Source organism: Hipposideros armiger, unplaced genomic scaffold (genome assembly GCF_001890085.2).
Source record: "Hipposideros armiger isolate ML-2016 unplaced genomic scaffold, ASM189008v1 scaffold_139, whole genome shotgun sequence".
In the NCBI taxonomy this organism is placed as follows: domain Eukaryota; kingdom Metazoa; phylum Chordata; class Mammalia; order Chiroptera; family Hipposideridae; genus Hipposideros; species Hipposideros armiger.
Genome location: NW_017731489.1, coordinates 488,003 through 509,435, shown reverse-complemented (window position 1 = coordinate 509,435; position 21,433 = coordinate 488,003). Strand labels below are relative to the sequence as shown.

Here is a 21,433-nt window from a genome sequence, read left to right as displayed (position 1 = left end):
GTAAGGGGGGAGTAGTAGAAGAGGGAAAAGGTGATGGAAAGAGAACTGACTCGGGGTGGTGAACACACAATGTGACATATAGATGATGTGTTATAGAATTGTGCACTTGAGACCTATTGTAATTTTATTAACCAATGTCACCCAGATAAATTAAAAAAAAAAAAAAAGAGTCCAGACTGGTTGAAGGAGCATTAAAAATCATCTGTTGATGTTTCTCTGGGGGGGCCACTATTGACCTTTATGATGCAAGATTGTCCCATGGACTTTAGAACTGTTAATAGCCCTGGTTCCCAGGAACCAAAGACCAGTAGCTTCCCAACCTTCCCCCCACCCACCCACCCTTCCCCCATTATGATAAGCAGATTTAAACCTCCTTTGCATTTCCCTGCAAGGGAGAACCAGGACTGCCTGGAGGATAACCTTCTCACTTAGAGTTCGAAATGCTGAAATGGGCAGTTGTTGCGTGAAGGGTGGAGCTGGGCTGAGACCGTCGTTTTAGCTTTGAGTACCGTTGTCTCCCCACTCTGTCACATCTCTATTCTGGGCTTACGTGTGTTTTCTGACTGTTTAGAAACCCACTGACATGCACATATGAATGCTTTTTGGAGAGCCAGGCTTTCTGGTTTGGTGCTTCAAGGAGGTCAGTGTTGTCTGATACGGGTACGTGGATGTGGGAAAGATAATACCAGAACTCAGTGCAGGAAAAGGGCGGAGAGGACAACTGGAGATTTAGGGAAAAGACAGGGCCCGGCCCCAGAGCAAATGGCGGGGTTGATGTAAAGGTGCCAGCTCAGTCACTGAGAGACAGAAGGGTAGAAAATCTGGAAGCTGAGAGAAAAACTGAAAATGGGAAGTAGCAGAGGAAGTCTTTTTCACTTGCTTTTCACCACATGGCTCAGTTTTAGGTCACAGGTTCTGCTCCATGTCACAGAAATTTGGGGATCAGTTGAAGGCGGGCTCACAGGGCCCTTGACTGTAGCCAGTGTTCCTTGCCTCCTCCTCCCCCCTCTCCCCCATCACTGCCTCCGTCAGCGTTGCTGTCTTCCCCCTCGCTTGTTTCTTGGAGGCCCGCATTTTGTTCTTCACACATGTGGAGAATGGGGAAATGACTTGATGACTTTTATTTCTTTCGACCCCTCCAAAGTGTGGGGTTTTATAAATTAAAAGGAAGGGACTTAAAAACAATTGAGCTTCGGGATATTTCTCCCTCAAAAGCTTTGCTAAGACTCTGATGGAGACATTTACCATTATACAGGTACAAGGGGTCCATGGGAAAAACAAATTCTCATTCACTACTATTTTCTTTGAATTTAACATAAGAATCCATTGAATTCCCTAGTACAATGGTTACTTACTAACAAAATGAGACAAATTCATGACTTAAAGATATAATTCTAAGTATTGTTATAGTAGATTGTTTAAGGCTATTATAGTAGATGACACATACTATCTGCCTTGCCTCCCACAAAATACACACAGTAAGTGTAGAGTTGAAAATGAGAACTGGATTAAAGGACTTTTTGCTTTGCTTTCTAGTAAAAGGGAGAATCCTACATGATAAGATTTATCATCTATAAAAAGGCTACATTTATGGAGAGAGAAATGATAATATCAAAGGCTTCCCTTATGTTGGGTTATTTAGTTATTTAAAGCATTATGACTGAGGTCTGGAGCCAGATTATTTAAACATGGCGATTTTCCTGCCCTGTCTTCTTTTGTGCACAGGACACCATGTTATATTTGACTTCTCAGCTCTCTCATTTCCTGAGATGCACTACTAGTCCTATAAACATGGAAGAATAAATATTAGCTTTATGAAACCATGTTTCTCTACTTGTTGGAAAATAGCATATAATAAAAAATGCAAGGATGTAATATTGAAAATTATAAGTCAATATGCCCTCTTATTGTGGGTATATATCTAATTCTGATGCATGGAGGTGACTTTTTCAGAAAAATGTGTGCTATGTAATACCACTTATTTATCTCATATAGTTCTACCCCTCATATTTAACAATATATCTCAACTTACTCTTGCCTCAACAGTGAAATGTTTCAGACTTATTTACCACTATGACAAAAAAAAAATTGAAACACAGACTAAATTGTTTGGCTCTTTGCTATTAATTCTAAGAATTACATATGATCCAGTTAATAAAATATTTGTGTGTTCCCTTCCTGCTAGAGTCCCCCAGCATCCAATGAAAAACTTGCACTTACATGAGAAAATGTTTAATGGCAGTTTCGAAAGAAAAGGAAGTGTTTGTGAGGTGATTAAGAAAAAAGTCAATTGTGGCCTTGCACAACTAATCAGTACTTTAAGTGTGCAGATTGTAATTCCAAGATCCAGACTCTAATTGTACATTTTTAGCAGCAATGAAAATGTGGCATCCATTAGCTGTGTCTCTTAATCCTCAGATTCACACCCTGTAAGGATGAAAAAAAGTAACTTTCATGGATGGTATGTGAGTTGAAACACTCTTTTAAAGCTAGAGATTTCAATATAGTTATGTTCAGATAATTCACTTCCGTCTGGACGTGACCACCCATTTGCAAAAGTGCCACTGACTTATCATATCAGGGACAGTCTTTGCTTCCACATTAACTCTCCATCGTTCCTTTTGCTAGAGATGCGAAATAATCAGCCTGTACATTCTGGGCTCAGGAGTTAAGAAAATTGGACTTCCCAGAACAGCTCCTTATAATCACCTAAATTTTTACTGCATTCTTCTTTTAAACCACAAAATTTTAAAAATATGTGAACTTAAAACCACTTCTAAAATTTTTCAGTTACATTGGACACACTATATTATATTAGTTTCAGGTTATCAATTTTATTATGAAGCAGTTTAAGCCTACAAAAAATAATAAACCTATTTACCCACCCCCATATTTTAAAATATCGATACTACCACATTTGGATGCCTATTTTTTAGAATTAAAAAACTCACTAACCTTCCTATTCATCCATCCCCAGAAGTCATATAACTATTGTATACAGGTAGCTATCCATAATTAATATAATTATAATATAATATAATTAATATCCATAATTAATCTACATGTAGAGAGAATATGATGTACATATGCCTCTGTCCTTTCCTGCTGAGTTTTCCTCTGAGCAATTTCTAATGTGACTTAACCAGTTCCATCTCTCTCAAGTATCAACGTGTCTAAACGCTGAGGAAAGACAAAGGGAATAGAGCAAAGTCGAACAAGAGAGAATGAAAGAAGGAAGAAGGGATTCCTTCCAGTCCTCAGCCTCTGAGGTTCAATCGTGTCAGTGAGTTATGTTTCCATGTTCATGATTTCAAGATCTGTGTCAAGTTAAATGTTTGTTTAGTGTCTGGTGCCTTCAAAAAAAAAAAAAGGAAACTATCAAAATCCTCCAGTGAATAAGTATTTGCACTTTTCAGTAGACGTTAGGGTCGTTTTGTGAGTCTTTTGCCTAGTTTGTGCTAAATAAGTGTTTGTTGAATGACTGAATGCATAAACAAAGCAGTAAATATTTGTAGAGGTTACAGTAATAAATACTATGGTTACATGGTTATTTGACTTGGAGGAATTTTAGTGTTCTCAGCAATCATCTGTTATCTACTAGAATGCTTAACTTCAACATTTAGACCTCCTGTGGTTGAAAATTGAGGTCTAAAAATAATAAAAGATCAAAGTTAACCAAGGGCATCAATTTCCAAGCATTACTAAAATTAAAGTCTCTGGTTAGGGTTCCCAGATTACTTAGGGCTCTAAAAAGCAGTCTCCATTGCCTTAAAATTTTAAGAGCTGTATATGTTCAAGCTTAGACTATTCTCAGATTCTGCCCTGTTTTGTTATTCTGGGAGATGAAAGCTTTTTTTGATCAATTATATTTGTGTGTGTGATTGTGGGCTGAGCCACTTGACACCACTAAAAAATGCAACTTTGAAAAATTCAAGAGGAAAAGCAATTATTTCTGGAACCGACAGAGCCTTTCCTGAGCTTAATGCTCACTCCTTTAAATTATTTATTCCCTTCAAGATACTGGGAGTTATTAGACTGTAAATGATCTTGCCACTTGCCAAATGTAATTTTCTATATGAAAAGATTAATAAGTATTGAAAATGTACTTTTTCTTTCCCTTGCAAACAATGTTCGGCCTTTTCTGTCAAGTTTGTGGGGGTTTTGTCCCCCTTAATCTTAATTTTTGTTGTATTTGATGATGTTCTACTCAGCGAAGATTTGTGCCAAGTTTAGTTTTAAGCAGACTTTTGTGACTGTGTGTAAGTCCTCAGAAATAGGGTTTCTGTCAGAAATTCTTGCACGCAGTTGACTGTAGCTGCTCTGCTGGGTATCACCACACTACTTAGGGTTTTATGTATGTGTGCAGTCAGCAGAGAAAGGGTTGTCAACCTTAGTCACATATGTTTTGAAGTAGAATTTGTTCTGTAATACTAACATTCCCAGTCTGAGATTATTAGTACTATTTTCTAACAGTAAAGGTATGATTTTTATCAATGTCCGTAATAATGATCAATCCACAGGTGGCCTTGGCATCTCATTTGGTATACAACAAACTGCACCGTCTTTATTTCTGGTGGATTTTACTTTAGAAAATCAAATAGCTGCTTTATCCACCTGTCTGCCTCCAAGGTGCTGCCTGGGGACTCAGCTCAGATTTTCACGAGATGGGAGCCCTCCTTGCCATCCTCGCCTTACTCTGTAGGCCCAGGCTGTCAGGAGCTGGGGTGGCCATGGGTTCCCACACCAGCCAAGCCGGGGCTGCTATGGAAAATGAGGAAATGTAATAGGCAGACTGTCATCCTTCTACATTTTCTGCTCTATTTCTTTTATATCAGGGTCCATAGAATTTTAAAAGAAGGAAACCAAAGGGGAGGAGAGAAGAGAGAGAGAAGAGAGAGAGAGAGAGATTGAGAGAGAGAGAGAGAGAGAGAGTTAGATTAGGCCAAGGATGGCTTGGCAGAAATAAGACTGGTCATGATGTTGGATTATAAATTTTTTCACATATGATTTGAGAAAAAGCTGTTAAAATTTAAAATGTAATGGAGAAGAGTGAGAAAATAAGTGTGATCTCAGATTAGAGGGTCGGCAAATTCATCTTGAGGAAATTGAAATCAGAATTTGGATTCTTTAATACTGATACAGCTACGCAATGCATTATTCCAGAATCGGTTGATGACAAAATTAGGTTAACAGGTCTAGGCAGAAAACAAAGCTAGTAAGTGTTAGGAACTTAGAAAAATAGTAAATTTCAATGTGCTCTTAATACTTGAGACAAAGACATAAATAAATAAAGACAAAGAATGTCAGCAATGCTTGTGAAAGAGACAAAATTAATATCGGGAAGCCTCCCTATTTGGGCAAACTAAAGAGAGTGCACTTGTTGAAATTATGTGGTGATTAATTTCAAGGGCAGTTATACACTTTCAGGTAAATACAGTAGTATAATCTCATGGCTAATGAAAACCTCAACAAAACAGCAATGGAAACCTCTATCCTGCTGCATGAATCCGTAATTAGCCCCTAATAATTTTACTCTATGATGACCTACAGAATTTGGCCTTCTACCCTCCTAAGCAACTTGCATTAATTTAGAAAACATGGGACTCCCCTAAAGTCAGTGGTGAGCTTGATTTGGATATAGATCTCCTCATATACGTCTTGGACAAATTCACTACTATTAAAATTGAAAGAAAATTTTAATATTACAGGTATATTGGTGGTAAAACCCAGAAGGGTGGTTTCCAAATGACTGAGTATTTTCGTTTCCATGTAACAATTTATTTCCTCTTCACGGTAAAGTTTCACTCAAGGGGTAGAATAGGGAGGCACTGAAGCGCAGGGCACCTGATCATAGCTGTCTCCACGCAGGAAAGAGGGCATACAGAGTGCAGACATCCCAGCTCCTAGCCTGGCAGCGATAAGTGGGAGGAAAGATAAGGGCGAAGAGGTGATTTCGGACCAGCTTTCTCGTTCCCATCAGCCCAGAATTTGGCTTGCAGCCAGTGTTTCTTTAATTTTCTCTTTAACCTACATTGACAGTACAGGGTATGTATGTGTGTGTGTAGGGTGTGTGTGTGTGTGTGTGTGTGTGTGTGTGTGTGTGTGTGTACATGTGCACTAGAGGTCACAGGAGGAGTTTATTATTTTTTTTAAATAGACAAAAAGGAATGACATCTTTTTATAGAAAGACATTTTTCTAAATTCTTTCCTGGAAATATGGATAACAGTTGAATAAATACTGTAAGCGAAAACGTTCCAGATAAAATGTCTGAGAATATTTCCATTCATTTTAAATTTTCACACACACAAAGAACTGCTATTTACTGAACAATGTCATCACTGTTGGTTATTCCATCTTAAATTTTAGCAGAGAATGTATAATCCCCAAATAAAGATGAGTTACGGGAACGGAATGTACTTTTCCTTTAATTTAAGATAATTTTTTATTGTTGTTTTAAAGACCTGGGTAAGATTCCACTTACTAATCACACTTTCTTAGCATTATATCTGTCTGTCTATCTATCTATCATCTATCTATCTATCTATCTGTCTGTCTATCTGTCTATCTGTCTATCTATATATATTGGGTTGTCGCAAAAGTCATGATGCATTTTTGCAACGAAAAACAGAAAAACTGTGTCATGACTTTCCCAACAACCCAGTATATATGTTTGACAACCCAAAGGACAGCAGTCATAATAGGAGAAACAATTTTCAACATTCTAGAGCTCAGGTTTTTTTATCAGAAACATTACTAAATTGAAAGAAAGTAAAACATATCACATTAAGAGATTCCACTTGTATTTAAAAATATCTCTTTATAAAAATAATAATACTTAAAAGCTATAGAAAATATAATTCATAAAAAAAACGTCTTTTTACTTCTGCACGTCTCAGCAAAGTGAGCCACAATGCACATAAATTCTGCTCCTGGTTTCCTCTGAGAAATCCTGTCATTTGTAAAAAATATGCTGTTACATTACGTATTGATTGAAAATGCTAAAACTGTATTTTTAAAGTGAATGTTGACAAAGGAGGCGGCAGGGTATGAATAGTGCTAACCTCTTCTTGTACTGCGCTTAGAATTTCTTCTTCTACAGGTACCTTCCCAGCTTCATTTTGTTTAGGTCCTGCAGGGCATGCGTAGAACTTTGCCCAAGTAGGATCTGATTTAAATGTTTGCTAAACAAATAAATAATAAATTAATCAAAGGTGACCTAGGACGGCGAGTTTCCAGAAGTCCCCTAACTTCAACAGGCTCCGTACCAGCTGGGGAGCCTCTGGGAGACCTCACGTCCCATTTTTCCCTGTTGCATCTCCGCTCCAGGGCCCCGCTCTGTCTATGGCGGTGGCATCTGACAGGCTTTCTTTTCTGGGCCCCGTGTGCTCCATGCCATGTGTTAGCATTTTCCTGGAACGAAAGTCAAGGAAATGCCATTCCTAAAAATATGCTTTGTGGGTTTTAAAAAATATATTTCCTTTCTACTAGTACATTTGCTTAGGGGCCCTAATAAATGACACTTCACTCATAGGGGAAAAAAGTCACTGTGGATCTGACTTCATCTCTATAACAAACGTAACTGTTTCACCAGTGTGCAAACATTGTCCTCTTCTGTTCTGGAGACATTTTATTTCTGTGGGTTTATGTCCACGGGCACCCCATGCTCACTAGAAACAGTAGCTAAAGCATTTTCCCAGGGCTTATGTATACCAGGAATGGTTGTTTACGTAGATTAGCAGCTAGAGTCCCTGAACAGTCCTCTATTATTTATCATGTACATTTTATAAATAAGGAAATTAGGACATAGGCTGTTTTATGAAAAATGTTGTCAAGTTCATATGGCTAATAACTATGAAGCTGGGATCGCTTTCATCTTTTTGTCTTTTAACTTTTTTCTTTTATTGTGAAAGACTCATTCTTAAGAATTTTTTTTTCCTATTGCAAGGTTTCAGTTTGAAAATGTTTAACCAAACAGGAAAGTTGAAAGAAATCTGCAGTGAACACTCATCTAGTCCTACCATTGTGTATCCCTCCTTCCCTCTCTCCATCCATGAAGCCATCTTATTTTTGGATACATTTCACAGTAAATTGTAGACATGACTACAATTTCTTCAAATACTTTGGTGTATGTATCATTGCTAGAATTCAAAGTTCATAATTTTTTAAGTAAAAATTTTAAGGAAAAATTTATGTATGTATTTACATAAAATACACATATCTTAAGTGTACATTTTCATGAGTTCCAACAAATGTATATACCTGCGCCACCCAAATCTGTATCACTCCAGAAAGATCCCTTCTACCCCTTCCAAGTCCCCAGACTAAATTAATTCAAGTTCTAGAACTTCATATAAACAGACTCATACACGGCACACGCTTTTGTGTCATGCTTGCTTCACATCATATGTGTTTCTGAGATTAACCTGCTCTTGAGTTTATCTCGTGCTGGGTGACATTCCATTGTATGAACATATCACAGGTTGTTTGTTTTCTGTTGATGGGCACCTGTGCTCTTTCCAGGTTACGACTATTATGAATGAAGCTCCTATGAACATTCTTGAACACATCTTTTTGTGAACACAGACTTTCACTTCTATTAGGTCAATATTTAGGAGTGCCGTTTAGTCATCGGTACCTATATGTTAAGTTTCAGGGGGAATTGCCAGATCTTTGTCTCGAGTAGTTGCACCATTTTACATCCCCACCAACAATATGATAGCTTCAGTTGTTCCACATCCTCAACAACATTTGCTGTTGTCAGTCTTTTGAATCTTAGCCATCGGGTGGTTTGTAGTGATATTTCATTGGGTCTAATATATACTTTCTGCCATTACTAATCTGTTCAAATGTTCTTCATGTGCTTACTGGCCACTCATATATTTTCGTTTGTGAAGTGTCCATTAAATCATTTGCCCATCTTTATATTGGGTTTGTATTTTTATTATATATATATATATATATATATATATATATATATATAGAGAGAGAGAGAGAGAGAGAGAGAGAGAGAGAGAGAGAGAGAGAGAGAAATGTCCCATATAGGATATTTAATTCTGCCAGTACTAGTTGTTGAAAAGATTTCCCTTTCCCTATTGGAATGCCTTAGTGCTAGTCTCACATATCTAATGACCATATGTAAGTGTGCATCTATTTCTGAGCTCTCCATTCTGTTCCATTGACTTTGTTGCTGTTTATGCTGTTACCACACTGTATTGATTACTGTAGCTTTATAGTAAGTCTTCAAGGCAGATGGTCTAAGCCCCACATCCTTGTTCTTCTTTTACAAGATTGGTTTAGATTTCTTAGTTCTAAAATGTTATATAGATTTTAGAATTAGCTTGCCGGTTTCTAAAAATACTCAGCATGGGATTGGTGGGATTATGATTGTGGTTATGTTCAGTCTAGGGCTCAACCTGGGAAGAATTGACATCTTATCAGCATTGAGCCTTCCAATCTACAAATATATACGCTTTCTCCACTTAGATAGCTCTTCTTCAGCATTTTGTAGTTTTTAGTGTAAAATTTCTGCATGCCTCTTGTTTCATTTATTACTAAGAATTTTATGTATTTTTAATGTGTTACATGCTCAACATCATTAGTCATTAGAAAAGTGCAAATCAAAGCCACCAAGTACCACTTCACACCCACTTGGATTACTATAATAAAAAAGACAGGTGATGATAAATGTTGGTGAGGAGTGGAGAATTCTTCCTACATTTTGGTGGGAATGTAAAATTTCTGAAGCCACTTACCTTGGAAAGCAGTTTGGCATTTCTTCAAAAAGCTAACCACAGAGTTATCATTATACCTGGAAATTCCTTTTCTAGGTACAGCCAAGAGAACTGGAAATATATGTTCACACAAAACACTTATATACTAGTATTCTTAGCAATATTACTTCTAATAGCCCAAAGTATAGACAACCCAAATATCCAGCAACTGATGAATGGGTAAAGAAAATGTGGTGTGCACATGCAATGGAATATTATTCAGCCAAAAAAAGAAATTAAATACTGATGCATGCTACAATATGGATGAACCTTGATAACATTATGCGAAGTGAAAGAAACCAGACACAAAAGACCACATGTTGTGTATTATAATTCCACTTATATGAAATGTCCACAATAGACAACTTCTCTCTAGTACATTAGTGCCCAGATCTCAGTTTTGAAATATTATCCTCCAATAAAAGGAACTAGGGATGCTTAGAGAAATGGCTGGTTCTAGAGCTGGGACAGTAAAACTCCAGTATAAGCCTGGAGCATCTGGTATGCCCTAAAGCCATGAAGTGCTCATAAAACAAAAGGATGGGGCATGTCACAGGATATAAGAGTCAACCTAAAAAAAATTTCCAGTGGCCAAAGCTGGAAGACTTTGAGTAACAAAATAGATAACATAATACTGGATTACAACCCAAAGTATAAAATAAACATACAGGGATTCATGCTAATATCAATAAGTAAGTGGTTGCACAAATAAATATATGGAGTAGAAGGGAAAAATCTTTCTTCTAGAACAATTCCAAGTAATATAGGTAGCTATAGATCCCTCCAGAAAGCGAAGCTTGCGCTCACCCTTCAGTGTGGGCTGGACTTCCTGACTGATTTCCAAATATGAGAGTATGATGTAAAGAGGGAAAACAGCAACTTGACAGTAGAGAAACCTGGTAAGCACTACATTAACCAAGTGTTCAAGGTTAGCATCGTAAGTTATATGTCTTTTTTGACCTCATATGCTTCCTGACATGCTGTGATGAAAAATGCACTTCACCTCTGTGCTACTCCTCCCCAAACCCATACCCCTCAAGTCTAGTCATGAGGGAAACATCAGACAAACCCAGCGTGAGGGACGGTCTATACAATATCTGGCTTGTCTTCCTCAAGACGGTCAAGGTCATGGGCAATAAGGAAAAACTGAGAGACTGCCACACATCAAAAGAGACCAGAGTCATGATGGCTACATGCCATGTGGTGTCTTGGATGGGTTTCTGGAACAGAGGAAGTACATCAGTGGAAAAAATGGTGAAACAGGAATGAAGTCTGGAGTTCAGTTAATAGCAAGCGGCCCGATGTTGGTCTCCTGGTTGTGACAAATGTGCCATGGTGATGGAAGATGTTACTATAAGGGGGAGCTGGTGGAGGGAGGACTTTATGGGAATCTTGGCATTCTCCCTGCGCCATTTCTGTAAGTCTAAAATTATCCCAAAGAAAAAAGTTATTTAAAAAATTAAGAAGGCCCAATGATGTAAAACAGATAGTAGCATAGCTGCTGTGGTTGAAGTACGTTGCAGAGCCCAGAGTCCTGACTGCCTGGCCTCCCTCCCTCCTTTCACTCCCTCCTTTCCTAGGACCCAAGGGTCCTCGGGCCTGTGCTTTGCAAACTGCTGCCCTATGGAATTAAATCCAAACCCCTCGACACTTCTGGAGACCGCCATCTTGTCACCCTTGCCCAGCATTCGTCTTCATCATCGGGGGACCCCTTGCCTCCTGGGTGTATTTCCTGCCTGTATTCCTGAAGGCAGTTTCTTTTCTTCAAGCAGACCGCCCACGACCTCCTTGTGGATTGTGCACTTGCCTTCTTTTTAGCTTGGAAGGCTTTTCTCAAGCTTGTTCAGCTTCAACATCTCTTCATGTTAGGCTCTCTTCATATGGTCCTAGACTTCGGCTCAGCAGCCGTCTTCTCTCTGCAGTCTCTAAGGGTGGGGGAGGTGCCCGGAAAGTAATTCTACGGTAATGTGTAGTCACTCTCAGCTGTCTGCGTGCATCTCTGTCTGCACACATCTTTCCTTCAGTAGGCGAAAAGCTACACAAGGAAATGACAGTCATCTCTCCATGCCAAATATCAAGCACGGTGCCCAGCACATAGTAGGTATTCAGAAAATGTCAAGTAGCAGGATGGATGGATGGGTGGATGGGTGGATGGATGAATAGTAGCAAGTTTATTGAAACTAAGGTATGTCCTTTTCTGTAGCATTTATATTTATTTGAATCTAGTTATTATAAAACTACAAATTCAACATTTTAATAAACAAGTTGATCCCAGTTTGCCAGCTTATAAAGAAAAGCATTGTGTTTTCAGGAGTAATAGTCTTGATTCAACCAGTATGTATGTACAAAATATTGAGACCGGTTTGGGTTTTATTCCTTTAAATAACAAGAACCCTACAAGGTGTGTGCTCTACAGTAAATTAACTGCACACTGTCACGTCGCCCTTTCGGTTGGCCTGCATTTGAAGGAGACGCCAGCAAAGCGCGCTGTGTACATTTGTCGTCGTTAGCCATTCCAAGGTGGTGCAAGTGGCCCAGCTATTCTCAGGCACTTTAATTTGCCAATTATTGTGCCCACAGCTAAGAACAGACAGCGATTAGTTTCACATTTTGCTCGCTGGGCAGCTTACTGTTCTTGTCACCTTACATTGAGTTTTAAATGTGCAAAGCACAAAGAATGTCAAATGTGTTTCTCAGACTTGGTGTGTGTGTATCACACCTCATAACTTGAATTGCTTCTGGATATGGGAATTAAAGGGGTGGATTGATTAATAAAAGAACAAGATAATATGGCAAAAGTACATGAGGGAAGGTAACTTGTGTGTGTGTATAAACACACACATACATACAAATATGCACAGAAGGCGCCAAAAAAATATGTACACATTTTAAGAAAGGGAAAATCTATTAAAATTGTAATAATATATACCGATAACAAAAGATGAACACAAGTCACGTTTGACTTCTGCAATTACAGGAGGTGTTCAAAGTGGTTCCCATCAGCGTCCAGATGCTTCTGATGACGGCGAACTACTGCTTGAACAACACTGACCAAAGTGTCCACTTGTATACATGTTTTTTGGCACCCCTGGTACATATATGTATATACATCTAGGTATAGATATCAATATCGATATCTATATATACCTAGATGTACGTTTTTTTATTTTCTTTCACAGAAGAACCGTTTGTTAGCTTTTGGAATCTAAGTGGTAGTTCATGGCTTAGATTACTATCATTTAAGGAAAGAAAGAGAGAATGGTAGGATCTTAGTTTACAAAATGACAGTCAATGTTAATAATTGCCTTCTTTAAATATTCTCAGGCACTACAGTTTACCCGAAATGCAGAATAAGATGCATCATTTTTTAACATAATGAATATTCATTACCATATATTTTGGACAATTTTGCTCCCATGATGGATTAATGCCTTTTTTTTTTTAATTGTCATAGAAAGGTAGAAAAGTTCCCTTTGGAAAAATCCGAAACCACACTGGCAGTGTTGTCTGCTGTTCTTTTGCTTAATTCCCTGGGAATGAAGTTGACTCATTTATGACTACTTAACTTAGCGCTATTATTAGCAGAAGAGATTATTTAACATTACAGGACGGCATGGGAAAATGTCAGGCACACTGCCTCCCAAACACAAACTTTATTTGCTGTCCTCCTGAAGAATTTGTTTGCATATAATGTTGTTCACACCACTGATAACAGAAAATGTATTTAATAACTACTCAGAATTAATATGCTATAGTATGCATGGCTGCCTAATTTAATTTATCTCTGATTAAGCCTATTATGTTTGAGATCATTTACAGAAGAGATTTTTTTTTTGCCAGCTGTAAGCTTATTTGAATTGTAATATAAGTTAATAATGTGTGAAATAACTTGTGGGCCTACTTTTAAATGTTAATTCTGCCAGCCGACTTCCCGAGATGATGCATACCCAGATCATTCATTGGCATTTAGTTAATATCGTGCACAAAGACCAGATACTGGAATAAATGTGAAAATTCGCTGTTTTAGGAGGCAAAGACAAATGGGACAGTGGCACTTTAATTCAGAAATGCAGAGACAAGGCCATGGCTTCATAAAAGTCATGGGAAAATCAATGATTGATAATCACAGAACATGACATGTGAGATAACACATAACCTTTCCTTGATTTTTGTTCTAAGTGTATTCCTTCAATATTAAATAATCATTTGATGCGATAAGAGTGGGAACTTCAAGGGTTTGGCAGTGATCTCTGCAGCGTCGGCCTTGATGCTTGGGGAGTAGTTCTCTTTGGTGGGCCCCGTTCGAGAGAGGGGAGGGCCTTGCGCAATTGCTTCTCAGGGGCTCATGCTCCCAGTTAAAGGCCACGCTTGTCTTTATGCTTATGTGGAACCAACTGCTTCATCTGCCTGTCTGGTTCTCCTTGTCAGTGCCATGTGTGGTTGTTGCCCCACAAGTGACTGGGCCCTTTGTGTCCCCTTTCTCAGCAGCTGGCCTCGCTTAGAGCTCTGTGTGTCCCTACAAGTAGTTGCACTGCTCAGCATGTAAACATTATTTGTATATATGTTTAAATGTGCTGATCTGATTGTTTCTTACCCATCCCAAGACTGCCTTTCTCCCTACTTGGAAGGCCTCTTCTGGCCCTCAGACAGCAATTCTACCCAGTCCGCAGGACCTTCTTGGAGCTGCACCTGCGCTGGGCAGATGTCCCAGCTGTCTCAGGCCATCGCCATTTCCTTCATGAGCTCCTCATGCGGTCATTGGCTGGATCATTTAGTCACCTGTCATGTATTCTGCAGGGAGCACCCTTAAGGCAGAGGCCTTGAGTTGTATATTTTTGTGTCCCCACGGTGCCTAATACAGTTTCGTGTGCAAAAATTACATCAATAAATTGGGGTGATTAATGGTCAGAATGAAAATATGACAAGGGAGAAACTCATACATCGTGAACCTTAGGTGAATGCATTTAAAGTCATCTTATGGGTTCCCATTTGTTTTAAATGTGAAGTAGAAATTCATATGCAATATTTAAAAAGTCAGAGATCACAATGTAGATTTCTCCTCGTTGTGAATGGCTTCTGCAAGACCTACACTAGTTTGAATCTCAGAGTGAATTGTAAAGTAGTGTTTCTTAGCCCTGGCTTACATTAAAATCGGATGGGGAATTTCAAACACATATGCTGATGACTGGGACTCACCTTCAGACCAATTATATCAGGATAGTATCATTTTGTTATTGTTGTTATTACTAATGTTTTTTGTTGTTTTTTAAGAAAGCTAAACACCTGATTCTTATAAGAAGCCAGACTTGAGAACCACTGGTGCAAAGGAAATTTAAAGGTCATTAAATTCATTCATCCATCTGGTATTTGAGTGCTTTCTATAGCTGGTTAGCAATGAAAGAGGAGTAATTCTAAAGCAGGATTGAAATTGCAGCTTTTTGATGCAGGCCTCCTTTGCCATATGCAGTCCTTCTCTCAAGCCATCAGTCAGGGTGACCTCCTGTCTGGGTTTGTCCGTGACTGTCCCCGTATTAACATGGAAAGCCCTACACCCTGGGGAGCCCCTCAGCTCTGGCCAGCCAGGCCTTTTGGTCACCCCGCAACCAACACACTCATTCTTTGGATACCACAGAGTTGCGTTTTGGTCAATTTTCTTCTGAGAAGAAGGAAAAAGTATTTTGGGGGGGGGGAGGGAGGTGGAATATTTAATGGAAAGATAGAAATAATTGGAACACTTTAAAACCTTAGTAGCCTTAAGGGTAAAGAGACATAACAAGAGAAAAAGGGAAAATATCACAACAGGTTCTTATAGAATTCCTGCAATTAAGATAAAGGAGGGGGCTTTATTTTATGTAATTAATTGAAGAACATCAAAATATTCATTTACTTTTATCTCTGCTACATACAGAAATTCAGAATAGTTTTTTGTAATATTAGAAAGCATTAAGTGAAAAATCCCAAATTTGTAACTATAATCAACTAAACTGTATGTTCCTTGAAGATAGTTATTTTTACATTTAGGAAGACAGACATATTCAAGGCTGTGGGCAAAGTTACCGACAGAGCGTCTGGCTCCCAGCTCTTTTTTTGGTAGGTTCGTTGGCCTCTTTCCTGTTACATATCCTCTTATTCCCAGTAACATTTAGCACAACCCCTTCCTTTCAGAGAAAAGTAAATGTTGGTAGATAGAAAACGTAAAGTGTTTTTATAACGATAATAAGTTTTAACAGTTTATAATTGTAGCATTAAAAAGTATTCATCCTGCATCCTAGTTTGAGTTTTATTGTGGTATCATGATATAGCCCTGCAGCTTAAGGGTTAATTGTTTCCACAGGTATTTTCCGTTCAGGTCACGTTGATCGCCGAGCAGCCAGTCCAATCATCACGTGGTTGATTCATTTTCTTCATTGATTGTCAGTGGGTCCCAGGCATCTGACCATCTTCATACATAACCAAATCAAATCCACTGAATTGGCAGCATTTCAGCCAATGCTTTGGCAATCTGCTGCCCACGATACTGATGGCGCCACATAGATGAGATGTTAAACTATATTCTTAGAAATGTCTAGTTTCATGGTAATTGTGGTAGATTTCTCTCCCACTCGAAAAGTGATATGCTGTTATAAGAGAAAGCATCAATGAATACAACTTCTGACATGTCCTGTTTTCCCTTTTTTCCTTAACTAAAGCATTCAGTTGAAGTCGTAAAACTCAGAGAAACATATTGTGGGATCGGAAATTGCAGATTCACTCATCCATCCTTCCCAAAATATGTTAATAAGTAGTACCTGAAAAAAAAATGTGGGGAGCATCTGTAAGCAAGTACGTTTGTAATATGCCAGGTAAAACAAAATTAAACAGGGGCCTTGAATGGGGGAGGGGAGGGCTTAAGACGAAGCATGCACACTCCCAAATTATCTGGCCTCAGAACTCTTATAGTGAACATCTGGGGGGACTTGGTCCAACCTTCTAATTTTGTAGTTAAACAAGCCGTGTCCCAGAAAGGTTAGCAAATCGATCCAGAGTCAAATACTTGCCTTAATTTTTTCCCAGGCCTCCGTTTTCCTCCCCTTTCATGTGACTTCCCCTAATTGCCTGTAAGCACTTTCCCCATCTCTCCTCATGGCTGAGGATTGTTCTGGGGAGCAGCTTCCTAGGGTTGTGATGCCAAGAAATGGAAGCAGAAACTATTCACTTAGGAAAGATGTACTTGTAGAGCTGAAGGTTTCAGTATATTCTCATGCTTTGATTTCAATAGCTTTTATTAATTGGGCACCTGCAGTACGCCAGGCTCTTTATAAGTATTATATGATGGAATCCTATTAACAACCTGCAAAATAGATAACAGATGTCCATTTTCCTACTGGGGAAACTATTAGCTCCCTAAGGTCATACATTCAGTAAGTGAAAGAACTAGGATTTAAAACAAGGTCCATCTAACGAGAAAGTGTTTCATCTTATCAAACTCAAAGATACGATTACAGCTACATTAGAAGTGATGGCACAGTTAATTTTTTTAAAAAGTTATTGGCCCACTATTGGATATGGCACGATATAGAGAGAATTCCAGGTAGACAAACTTATAAGATATGTACTCAGGAAAATAAAAATATATTCAAGTAACATATTAAAAGGATAACCAGCAAGCTGATGAAAATTTGTTTGGGGCATGAGACGAATGAGACGAGGAATACGTACACAGTCGCATTAGTACACACATATGTGCATGATTTTTAAGCCACAATGTACCCTTTGGGTCAGCAAAGGGTAAGCACATGATTGGAAGGTAATCTGGGCATGTAATTGTGAGGATTTCTTATGTGGATAGTTTGTTTGCTGGATAACGGTGCTTTTTACATGAATTTGGGATATACATTGAATGAATGAGTGGACTTTCATGGTTGATATTTAGTGATATCAATTTCTTGATGGCCTTCCAAGTGAGTGATCATTGTTTGCCATTATCTCAAAGTCAGATGATTTTCTGCAATCTCTTATTTAATAAACTTACATAGCTTTTCTTAAAATAGTTATTTATTTGAGCCAGTCCTCTTACTGGTCTGTTTTTAAATTTTTTTCTTGGTCAGTTTCTTTTTTTCCCTTTCCCTCCCTTTCTCCTTCCTTCCCTCCCTCCCTTTTTCCCTCCCTCCCTTCTAGTTTATTGAGAAATTGATGTGCAATCTGCCTCAAATTGATTTTTGGTCCAAATTTCTGGAGCCAAGAGAGCAGTGAGATACTCTAAAGATACATTTAAGGAGGAGTTCAACTCACTGTGCCTGGTAACTACTAGAAAATTACAGAGAATTAAAATATTTTGCCACTGTCCTCCCTTGAAATTAGTGCTCAGGTAGCTAGTAGTTGATTTGGAGTCACAGCTAAATTTCTCGGGATAAACAAACTAGTCTAGAGTGAAGTACATAGTAAGTGCATATAATTTCAAAGTAAAATTTGTAAGACTGGGAATTGCAGCAAGGGATCGAAAAACTGTGACACGATAGAGGTGAGAATGAAGAAACAGAGGAGGAGAAGCTGCTGAGCAAGAAATGGCAGCAGGTGTTTGGGAGACAGCGTGGTGATGGAGGGGCAGGAGTTGAGGTGCTGAGAGCAGCTGCAGGCAGGCTCCGGGGGGCGGCGAGGGTGACTGGGAAAGGGGGCTGGTTACAAGCAATCACAGAGTAGTGAGCAGTACTGAGTGCAAGGTAGTACGTGACGCGATTAGAGCCCGTTTCCCCCCGCTGATTACACTGCCACTACCAATGTCCCATCCCTGCTGGAGGCCTGAGGGATGGTCTTGGGCTGCATTGAATCAGAGATGCTCTGGACTCAGGGAAACTAGGCTGATGGGAGACAGGTGACATATGACAGTGAGTAGGTGAGACCCGCCTGGGCTGCTCCACACCTGGCTCCCAGAGCACCTGTAGCCAGGACACCTTTAGCCAGCGACAGGCTCTGTAGGCAGGAGTGCGAGGGATTCTCACCTAAAGAAACTGACTAGCCCACAGGAATGACCTGACTGGCATTCGGAATCCCCATTGAAATGGCTGGATGGCTCACCTGGTTACCTCACGGGGAATAGGCACACCTTGCCCCACTCAGGGTTTCCTGTCAGTCTTGTTGGGACTAGCTGTCCCAAAATATGAGTCAGTTTTATAGTTTCTTTATATATATGTATGTATATCCATATATTTAAGGTTTTCATATGTAAATAAATATAATAGATACGAATGTTAAATATAAATGAATAGTGAGAGGGTCATGAGATATTTGAGTATAGCCCCTCCCCAACATAAAATATAGAGATAAAAACAGAGAGAAGGGAAGTAGGGGGCTCAGAAAAAAACACAGATAACTCAGGTAACAAAAGAAAAAGTTGTTAATAACCTATGAGATTTTTAGAAAGATGAGAGACAGTACTATATCCATAAAATAAAGAGATCACTTGATAAAAAGAAGGAATAATCAGGAAGTAAGAACAAGATCTTGGACATCAAACATAGGAAAAATATCCAGAGGTGTAGAAGAGAAAGCCGACAAGCTTTCTAGAAAGCAGAGTAACAGACCGAGGTGGACAGTGGGATGGAGGGGAGATGAGGTGCAGAATTGAGTGAGTCAGCCCTCAAGTTTCAGCATTTCGCCACATAAGCTCCAGAAAGAGAAAACAGGGAACACATGATGAGGAGACAAGTACCAAAGAATAGTACAAGAAACAACAAATCAAATCGGAATAACAAGAGTTTACAGATTAAAAGGGAAGAGAAAGTGCCCAGAAGACTAGATAAGGAAATACCCTCCTTAAGATTCATTACTATGAGGGTTCAGAACACCAGGGATTAAAAAGAAGATTTCAGAATCTTCCAGAGAAATAAAACAAGGTCGCATGTGAACCAGCCCGAAATACCGGTGGCATCAGACTTCTCAAATGCAGCACTGGAAACTTGAAGACAGTGAAGCCAAGCCTGAAAAATTCAGAGGGACGTGACTTTTTACTTAGAACTCAATTACAAGCTTAATTAGCGAGCCTGTGTGAGAGTAGAATTAAGACATTTTCGGACACACAAGGAAGGTCTCAATAAACTTACCTCCCATATACCTTTTCTTAGGAAGCTTCTAGAGAATGTGCTCCACAAAAATGAGGCTGTGAACCAAGAAAGAGGAAACCATGGGATCCAGGAAACGGGGGGCCCAACACAGGCGAGAGGCACAGGGATTTCGCAAGATGGTGTTAAAAAGAAGCCCCAGGACAACAGGTGGGCAGCTGGCCTGGGACACCCCTAGATCAGGTGGCCTGAATTGGAGACTCGGGGAGGGAGGCACAGATGCAACAGATTGACTCATTGGGTTGACTGCATAAAAATGGTTTTCATAGGGCTTATGTATAGTAGTTCAGAAACAATTAGTAATAGACACACACAAAAGAAAGATATAAGAGACAACACCAGGAAAAACAAAATATTGAACAAGATAGGAAGTGGCTCAATAGTAACAGTATCACATGGTCATAAATATAAACATAGAATTTTAATTTAACTCCAGATTGTTGCTTCCTAGAAAGATGGGGGGAGAGAGCTTGTTGGGAAGTGGTGCTGGGGTAAGAGTGCTACATTTTTCTTATTTTGCATAGTAATGAGACATTAGATCATCTCCAAGAATGATAACTGAAGAAATATCACTCTGTGCCCATTACTTAAATATATGGGATTAAATACCAGAATTAAAAGTTAAAAGTGGTTTCGTCTCCCATGGCGGGATCCAACCTCCTGGCGGGGAGTGGTGGGTTAGACCTGCTGGCTAGTCTCCCTGCCCGGAGCAAGCCCCTAGATTAGCCAAACTGAGAACAAGTGTTGGAGCAACAGTCGTACCTGTACAGGAGGTTACTCACTCTGGCAAATAAATATTTCAGCCTGGAAGCAACCAGAAAAACAGTGGTTTCCTCTGAGGACTAGACAGGAGAGGGAGGGACAGGTGGGGTGGGGGACTCCTGGTTTGGGTACGGGCCTTGCCATGCTGTTTGCCGTTTTCACCCATAGGCGTGTATTACATGGATAAGTATTAAGTTGGTTTTAAAATTTACTGAAATTAAAAAGAGAGGTTATAAAACCAAAGGACACAAATCTCCCTCCAAAAAAAAGCAAAAATGAACAGAGGAAGACATCAGTGGTGCTTTCCTTGGCATCTTCCAGAATCCGTGGATGTGCCCACTGTCTAATAGCAGAGTCGGGGTGCCAGCACCCCCTGCCAGTCTCACTCCAGCCAACACTTCCTCGTCTAAAACCTCTGCCCACAGCCTGTGCCCAAGCTCTGCTGGGCCACTTCATGTTCCCTTTACAACACCTGCCTTTTCCCTCACCTGAGCCTGGGCTTATAGTGCAGTTATCGCTCACCTTCCATTTGCATGTTATCTCCCTCTCCCTCCCCCCTTCTCCTCCTCTCCCTCTCTCCCTCTCCCCCTCTCCCTCTCTCACTCTCCCCATCTCTCCCTCTCTCCTCATCTTCCCCTGTCCCCCCTCTCTCTCTCCCTCCCTCTCTTCTCCTCTCTTCCCCATCTCCCCCTCTCCCTCTCTCCCCCTCTCCCTCTCTTCTCCTCCCTTCCCCCTCTCCCCCTCTCCCCCTCTCCCTCTCTCCCTATCATCTCCTTCTCCCCTCCCTCCCCTTGTTCCATCCC

The 21,433-nt window shown here is 39.7% G+C and overlaps 1 protein-coding gene across 7 annotated transcripts in view; it reads left to right on the top strand.

Annotated features, from left to right (window-relative positions):
- Positions 1 to 21,433, top strand: part of ENOX1 (ecto-NOX disulfide-thiol exchanger 1) — a 524,830-nt gene that overhangs the window by 284,473 nt on the left and 218,924 nt on the right. For 6 of the 7 annotated variants that reach the window (XM_019650343.1, XM_019650337.1, XM_019650340.1 and 3 more), the window contains one exon: positions 19,872 to 20,018. The exons of the other annotated variant lie outside the window; for it this stretch is intronic. In XM_019650343.1, the coding sequence (XP_019505888.1) occupies positions 19,931 to 20,018 (88 nt within the window). In that variant the 5' untranslated portion in view covers positions 19,872 to 19,930. The remainder of the gene's footprint in view (positions 1 to 19,871; positions 20,019 to 21,433) is intronic. 7 annotated transcript variants of the gene reach the window in all.